At 43.6% G+C, this 8,366-nt stretch overlaps 1 protein-coding gene across 2 annotated transcripts in view; it reads left to right on the top strand.

The window, feature by feature from the left end:
• The first annotated feature begins 3,276 nt into the window (after positions 1-3,276).
• The window catches only part of LOC148854361 (actin binding protein), a 34,681-nt gene continuing 29,591 nt past the window's right edge, over positions 3,277-8,366 (top strand). Inside the window, exons 1-5 of one of the 2 annotated variants that reach the window (XM_088985815.1) lie at positions 3,277-3,826; positions 4,660-5,360; positions 5,440-5,661; positions 5,740-6,868; positions 6,956-8,090. In XM_088985815.1, coding sequence (XP_088841941.1) covers positions 3,754-3,826; positions 4,660-5,360; positions 5,440-5,661; positions 5,740-6,868; positions 6,956-8,090 — 3,260 coding nt within the window. In that variant the 5' untranslated portion in view covers positions 3,277-3,753. Of the gene's footprint in view, positions 3,827-4,659; positions 5,361-5,439; positions 5,662-5,739; positions 8,091-8,366 lie in introns of both variants that reach the window. The other variant, XM_088985814.1, reaches the window with a different exon arrangement.

The raw sequence follows: 8,366 nt of genomic DNA, 5'->3' as shown, positions 1-8,366 counted from the left end.
GGGTGGCAATGAGCCGAGCTTTTCACGAGCTACTCGAGCTCGGCTCATGAAGAGTTCGGCTCAGCTCAGTTTCAGTCGAGCTCGAGCCTACTAGAGCGCGGCTCGTGAGGCTAGCGAGCCAGCTCAAATATATAATTATAGAAAATAATATATATAATAGATATATTCTAATTATTAATTTTTAAATATAAAAGAATTTTTATATAATTTTTATTTTTATAAAATACTTTTTCTAAATATTTGTATAAAATATAAAACAAGCCGAGCCGAGCTCGAGCTCAAGGTTCTGGCTCGAGATCGAGCCGAGCTCGAGCCTGGTACTATTTAACTCGGCTTGGCTCGAATCTAATCAACTCCCATGTAGAGCATGTAGGGCTCGACATGTGGGGCGACCTCACAGTTTGTTGGCTATCAACTCCCACTGGGACCATAGAGGGCTCAACCTACGGGGGTGGCCTCACATTCTATTGGCCATCAACTCTTACAGAGAGCATGTAGGGCTTGACCTATGGGGGTGGCTTCACAGTTAGGGAGATTTTGTCCGAGCAAGATTGCGAGAACTTATCTGGGCTAATCATTTTGATTATGTGTAACAGTTCCCACAAACAACACCAATTGATGTTGCACGTTTTAACAGCTCCCGGTTGGTAGGTGACTTGGGATGCCTAATTGAACAATTCCTAGATGGAAGGTGGCTCGGACGCCTAGCTAAACAATGAAGAGCTGTATCGTTTACTGGGGCGACCTGCAAGGAAACAATATCAAAGTGCTTGGGTTGATTTACCCGGGGTGGGCACTCCAATGCTTAAGTCAACGAACTGGAGATTTTTGAGAGAGCTAAAATGTTAGAGAGCTAGAGAGCTGCAAGAGATAAATTGTGCATACCTTTTTGGGGTTGGAGGTAAGGCCCTTATATAGGCATTATTTGGCGTGGGCTTCACTCATCACATCCGAGATCTTCGGGAAGACGTGCCCAACCTATTTGAAGTCCTCGGAGCTAGTTATGCACGTTGACCAGTCTTTACACCTTATTCAGTTTCCTCCGGAACATTCGGTGTGGGTGCCAACTTTTGAGAGACCCGGGAGTGACGGGATGCATGTAGAATTGGTTGACGAGCACGTCTCACAGGTCGCCACTTGGACCTCAATCAGGTCGGCATGCACTCGAGGGAGGTCACTCATCACGTCGAGGTCACTTCGGCTGATATTGGCGAGGTACCACAGGGTGGTCCTGGACGAGGTGTTGCTAGCCGCCTTGAGTCGTGGACGAGAAGCTAGGTTTCCACCAGGTTGTCAGAGGTAGGTCACCAAGTCAGCAAAGGCAAGTCACCAGGTTGATGACGGAGGCAGATCGCCAAGTGGGACTCTATCATTTTGGCTAAGGCAAGTAATTGCCTAGGTGTCATCTACTTGTTATGAGATGATGCCATGTGTCATGATGTTAGTGGAGGGCCAAATCTGACCTCATCAGGCGCCTTGTCATCTAGTTGCCTAGGCGATGGATTTTTTATGTTAAAAACATAGATCCTAAGGTAGTTCCCTAGGTACCATAACCATATTTCCTTAATAATTATTCATAATTTTCAAAAGAAAAGTATAAAGTTCATATTAAAGTATGGAAAATCAACATATTCATGAGAAGAAAAAGAATAAGGAAAATAAAACTCAAAAAATATAGGGGCTGAACCCTTATTTTTGTTATAGGAAAAGAAGAAAAGAAAAAGTATTGGTAATAGAAGAAGAAGAAGAAGAAGAAGAATATATGGAAGAAGAAAATGTGTTGATTAAATAAAAATTTAAGTTCTTCCTTATTATTGGTTCAGGTTTTGAAGTCTTTGAGGGTTCAATACAACATTTAGCAATGTTTGTGTTGATTAAACCCTAATAAACAAGAAAATAATAAAAATAAATTAGAATATAAACTCACGAAATTATTATTTTAGTTTACTAATGTCTATTTTATAATTATGATCTCAAAAAAGAATGAACAAAAAAAATTATAATAGAGAGTAAAAAAGTGCTTGGCGATTAGGCGAGGTGAGCCTCAAAGGGTGCCTTGTCACCTATGCGTCACCTTCACAACTATACTGTTAACTAGTTGTTAACCAGTCGTAAAGCGACGTTTGAGAAAGACACAAATGTCCTTACAATGTCATCTAATTTTCTTTATCAACCATCCAAACATTGACAAAAAATTAGCAGTCTCAAATCATTGCCTATTCTATTCAAGAAAGTTAGGGTCACCAGAATGCTTACTCAAACATGACCCAAACTTTCTTGACTGGAAAAGGCAAAGATTTGAGACTACTAATTTTTTGTAAACGTTTAGATAGTTGATAAAGAAAATTAAATAACACTTGAAGGACATTTGTGTTTTTTTCAAATGTCACTTAACGACTGATTAACGGTTGGTTAACCACAGGTAATAGATTGCCATATTTTAAAAATTTGGATACTGAATTATCATATTTTAAAATTGGGTTTTTTAGGGTTCAATCCACCCCTAGGTGGAGCTACTAGTAGATTAGGAATGGACTGAATCCTGGCTATGGACTGATGCCTAATAGACTAGGAGTAAACTGCAAATTAGATTATGAGGGGGATTACAGTCCAAAAATCCCTTTAAAATTTGGAGACAAAAGTGTCACTAAGTCCATTATTAATCGGAACATTTCCCATGATTTTATTATGGTGAAAAGATTATAGTCAAAGGCACCGGTGAAAAGAGTCTAGTCAAAGGCATTCTGAATATTATTCCTATTTTGCATGCCAACCTGGAGCCTGGAGCCAAGAAGGAGCAAGGCAGGTGGCTCACTTGCCACACAGGCGCACTTTAGATCTCCCATCTCTAAAATAAAAAGACGTTTCGTTGATTTTCGATTTTCGGACATTTCACCTGCTTTCAAGTTACTAGTTACAAGTCACCCCCCAAAAAACAGCCGCAACAGCACTTTGGGGTTCCGGGCAATGGCTAATATGTAGGAAGTAACGGCCGAGATATGAAAGGTGAGGGTTCGGGTTTCAACCAGCAACTCTAGTCAATTATTTCACCCGCTAAAACACCGTTAAACTAAACATGCTTTCTCCCTCTCTCTCTCTCTCTCTCTCTCTAATGAGGGACCACGGCGGCACAGCGTCATCAAGTTGGTAAATTAACAGAGACGGTTCCCGTCTTTCGTCATCTTTCGGCCTCTCCGTCTCCCACCCTCTCTCTCTCTCTCTCTCTCTCTCTCTCTCTCTCACGGCAAATATAAGAAGTTCCTGAACAGAGCCCATGCGGTTTCCGCCTCTCCTAACCTGCAACAACTCTCTCTCCTCCTTTCTCTCTCTCTTTGTCATGGTTGCCACGTGTTATCTTCCGTCGTGAGATCGAGCCAATCAAGTTGCAGGTCGCAGACATTCTATTATTTCAGTCCACTCCTTCCCTCTTTCTCTCTCCATGTGAAGGAAAAAGAGAGAAATGATCTATCTCTCATGTGTTTATCCAGTATCTGCAACACGACTATTCAATTCTAGCAACGATCTCTTCTTTTGCTTCTTGTACTGCTTTTCTTCTCGTCGATTTCTGTGCTTCAGCTCTCACAAGAACTCGATTGGACTTGTTCTTGGTCTTGCTTGGATCATTTTGACAGCAGCTGCAGTAACTCGATTATTTTTGGCCGGGATCTGTTTGGCTTGTAATTGGTTTGATCTTGGAGGAGTTTCAGTAAATTATCGGTTTGGATCCGATCCAGGCAGCAGCAGCGCCGGAAAATGGCGCTGTTCAGAAGGTTGTTTTATCGGAAGCCGCCGGATCGGCTTCTCGAGATCTCTGAGAGAGTTTATGGTATGGCTTTTGTTCTTTGCTTCTATTTGCTTCTAGAAAGAAAGTGCTGTTAATTACTGCTGAGTTGAAGAATTTTCTCCGCTTTCCTTTGAAATGTGCAATTGCATTTTGTCATGTGCTCCTTTTTATTCGTATTTTGTTTTCGGATTCACTTGCTTGTTTTTGATATTTTTGGGCAGAAAACGAGTAAAAAACTTTTGCATTAAGAAAATGTTGAAGTGTTGTCTGAGTATTTTGAGTACCATAGAAGCATCATTGCAATTTGTTTGTGTTTTGCATCTGCTTCTTTTTTTCCTCTTTTAATATTCCCAATGTAATTTTTAGAAAGTCCAAGTTTTTGCCATTTTTTGTTGTATTTCGGCTTCTTCTTCAGTTCATATTTGAGTTGCAATTTTTTTTTTGAAATTTGTAATACCTAAAGAATTACTGTGGTCTTTTGGGACAATTATGAAACCAAGGAGAATTTCAGTGTCATAGGAGTTAAGGTTAGCATTTAAAGTGTAGGAACTGAATGTTGATTTTATTTCACAACCTTAATTTCCTAGAAAAATTTCTCAAGGTTTGCAAGTTCATTGGATTCACGTTCACATTATAAAAGAACAAAAAAAAAGAAGAATATTTACTCTCCTTCAAGATGCATTTTTAAAGTTTTTCCCATTCTCTTTCTTCTATTTTTTTCTTCTTTATAAACGGTGACGAGGACTGCAATGCTTTTTAATATTTACATCTATTTTTATTTCTGAGCATACTTTTCTGTTAGTTGCTATAGATACTGAAGGTCTTTAGCTATAATATTTATCTAATTGTGGCTTTTGGTACTTTTTGTGCTACAGTATTCGACTGTTGCTTCTCCACGGATGTTCTGGAAGAGGATGAGTACAAGGTTTATATGAGCGGGATCGTGGCACAGCTGCAGGACTACTTCCCTGATGCCTCTTTCATGGTATTTAACTTCAGGGAAGGAGAAAGGAGGAGCCAAATTTCAGACATATTGTCTCAGTATGACATGACTGTTATGGATTACCCTCGTCAATATGAGGGATGTCCTCTGTTACCATTCGAGATGATCCACCATTTCTTGTGTTCTAGTGAAAGTTGGTTATCATTGGAAGGGCAACAGAATGTGCTGCTGATGCACTGTGAGAGAGGGGGATGGCCTGTGCTAGCCTTTATGCTTGCAGGTCTTCTATTATACAGAAAACAGTACACTGGAGAGCAGAAGACTCTTGAAATGGTCTACAAACAAGCTCCTAAGGAACTCCTCCATCTCTTGTCTCCCTTAAATCCACAACCTTCACAGCTGAGATATCTCCAGTACATATCCAGAAGAAGCCTTGGTTCAGATTGGCCTCCACCAGATACACCTTTGACTTTGGATTGTCTTATTCTTAGAGTTCTTCCCCTGTTCAATGGGGAAAGGGGTTGCAGACCAGTAGTTCGTGTTTATGGTCAAGACTCTTCAGATGTCACCAACAGAAGTTCAAAATTGTTATCATCTTCGGAGACAAAGAAACACATTTGCCACTACCAACAGGTAATTTTGTTATTTGTGTATCTGATACCAGAATGAGGGATCTACTTGATGTTTTAAACATTTTGGTATGCATCTGCAGGCAGAGTGTACACTTGTGAAAATAGACATTCATTGTCGTGTTCAAGGGGATGTTGTTCTTGAGTGCATCCATTTGGAAGATGATCCAGTACGGGAGGAGATGATGTTTAGGATTATGTTCAACACAGCATTTATCAAATCAAATATTTTGAATCTCAACCGTGATGAAGTTGATGTTTTGTGGGATGCTAAGGATCAATTTCCTAAGGACTTCAAGGCAGAGGTAGGTGATTGTTTTTCTTCCATGGGGTTGCCCTTTCTTGAAATGTAGGTGTTGAATCCATGATTATTTCTGAATCAGGTTGTCTTTTCGGACTCTGATGCTGTTGGGTCTAATATCACAACAGAAGTGGTAATAGAAGATGGGAATGATACAGAAGGAACTGCAGAGGAATTTTTTGAGGTGGAAGAGATTTTCAGCAGCACTGATGGGCAGGATGGGAAAGGAGATTTTTACATGCATGCAACTCAAGAAAGCATATTGGATGATGTCAGTCACAAACAGGATGGGAAGGCAGAATTTACTCTTCAAATTACTGAAGAGAGCACATTGGATTCCATGAATTGCAAGCAAGAAAAGAAGTGTCATGACAAGGCCATGACAGGGCCTGCTACTGTAGGCAGCAAATTAGAAGCCAAAGCAGTAATTACTGATATTCATGGCAAATTAGAAACCAAAGCAGCTACTTCTGTTGTGCTTCACAGAGAGGAAGATATGGACAAAAAGGAGAATGCAGAGAACAATGGTACCCAGAATAAGGCAGATTTCAAAGCTCCACAGTCAAAGCGGGATTCTGATATCCGTAGACAAAAGCCTGAAAATGTACTGCCACCCACCCCAAAGAAGCAGCTTACTTCAAACACAAAACAACCTTCAGATCCAACTGCAGCTAAGCAAAAGAAGAAACAACAAGAGCCCGAGGGAATCCATGTGAAACAGACAAAACCAAACACAGTACCTCGATGGATCCAACCAAGCAAAGACTCTTTTACTAATTCCATTCATGTAACATCTCATCCTCCATCAAGATATAACAGTGCACCAGCTGCTATAGAGATTACTGCACTTTCAAATGATTGTGGTGCAGGTGAAACCGGGGCTCATCCATCTGTTGCTGCTCGTGTTGGGATTATGGTTCCTTCTGATGATTTACCTGAATCAGCTGATGAATTTCATGAAGTTGATTCCGTTATCCATTCAGAGTCCACAGATGATGCACCAAGTCCCTCTCCACCATTTTTATTATCTCCTCCAAATGTTTCCCCACCTCCACCACCCCCCCCACCACCACCCCCCCCACCACCACCTATTCATGTAGGATCTACATTTCTGGTCCGTTCTCCTCCACCACCTCCACCTCCAACTATCTGCCACGAGGCAACTTCTCAGCTTTCAGGTCCTCCTCCTCCTCCGCCACCACCACCACCACCTCCTCCTCCTCCCCCTTTACATGTAGTTCCATTTCCACCACTACCACCTCCTATGCGTGGAGCTCCACCGCCACCACCACCACCACCACCACCACCACCTCCTCCTCCTCCTCCTCCATTACGTGTAGTTCCATCTCCACCACAACCACCACCTCCTCCTCCTCCTCCTCCTTCATTATGTGTAGTTCCATCTCCACCACCACCACCACCTCCTCCTCCTCCTCCCCCTTTACGTGGAGTTCCATCTCTATCGCCACCTCCTCCTCCTCCACTACGTGTAGTTCCATCTCCACCACCACCACCTCCTCCTCCTCCTCCTTCTTTATGTGGAGTTCCATCTCCATCGCCACCTCCACCACCACCACCTCCTTTGCGTGGAACTCCACCGCCACCGCCACCACTACCTCCTTTGCGTGGAGCTCCACTATCGCCACTTCCACCACTACCACCTCCTTTGCGTGGAATTCCACCGCCACCGCCACCACCACCGCCGCCGCCGCCACCACCACCACCACCTCCTACACGGGGGGCTCCACCTACACCACCACCACCCCCTACACGGGGGGCTCCACCTCCACCACCTCCCCCCATGCGTGGTGCTCCACCTCCGCCACCTCCTCCTATGCATGGAGCTCCACCTCCCCCACCTCCCCCCATGCCCGGAGCTCCAATGCCGCCACCACCACCACCTCCTACACGGGGGGCTCCACCTCCACCACCACCACCTCCTACACGGGGGGCTCCACCTCCACCACCTCCTCCCATGCGTGGTGCTCCACCTCCGCCACCTCCTCCTATGCGTGGAGCCCCACCTCCCCCACCTCCCCCCATGCCCGGAGCTCCACCTCCCCCACCTCCCCCCATGCGTGGAGCTCCACCTCCTCCACCTCCCCCCACACGTGGAGCTCCACCTCCACCTCCACCTCTTGGAGCTCGAGCACCTGGTCCTCCTGCTCCACCTAGACCTCCAGGTGGTGCACCTCCTCCACCTCCACCCTTTGGGGCGAAAGGACCAAATGCAATTGGTTCTCTATCTGATGCAAAAAGTTTATCTGCTGGAAGAGGCCGTGGACTTTCACGTCCTACAGCTACAGGTTATCAGGGGTCTTCTGCTTCAGCACCTCGGCGATCTACATTGAAGCCACTGCACTGGGTGAAGGTAACAAGAGCAGTGCAAGGAAGCTTATGGGCAGAACTGCAGAGATATGAAGAGCCTCAAATGTATTATGATTATCTCTTTCTACTTGGATTTGCTTCTTTGCCATGACGATTTTTTTCTAGATTCTTGTTGCCCATATTGATTTTCATTTCTTAAACCTTGATTCTGAAAAGTTTTCATGGGAATCTAGCATATTTATTTGGTTATATTTAATACCGTCAGATTTGCATGATGGCATTGGTTCCTAATTTTGTTCTATGACTACTGCAGTTTGCATCATAGTTTAACTATTTCTTTTTTGTTCTCATATTTACAACATTGTCACCTTTGTATGCCAG

This window comes from Nelumbo lutea, chromosome 4, assembly GCF_056320005.1.
Source record: "Nelumbo lutea isolate HS-2025 chromosome 4, American lotus-T2T, whole genome shotgun sequence".
Taxonomy (NCBI): domain Eukaryota; kingdom Viridiplantae; phylum Streptophyta; class Magnoliopsida; order Proteales; family Nelumbonaceae; genus Nelumbo; species Nelumbo lutea.
Note: the sequence above shows the minus strand (reverse complement) of the source record. Positions and strands in the feature narration are given on the sequence as shown.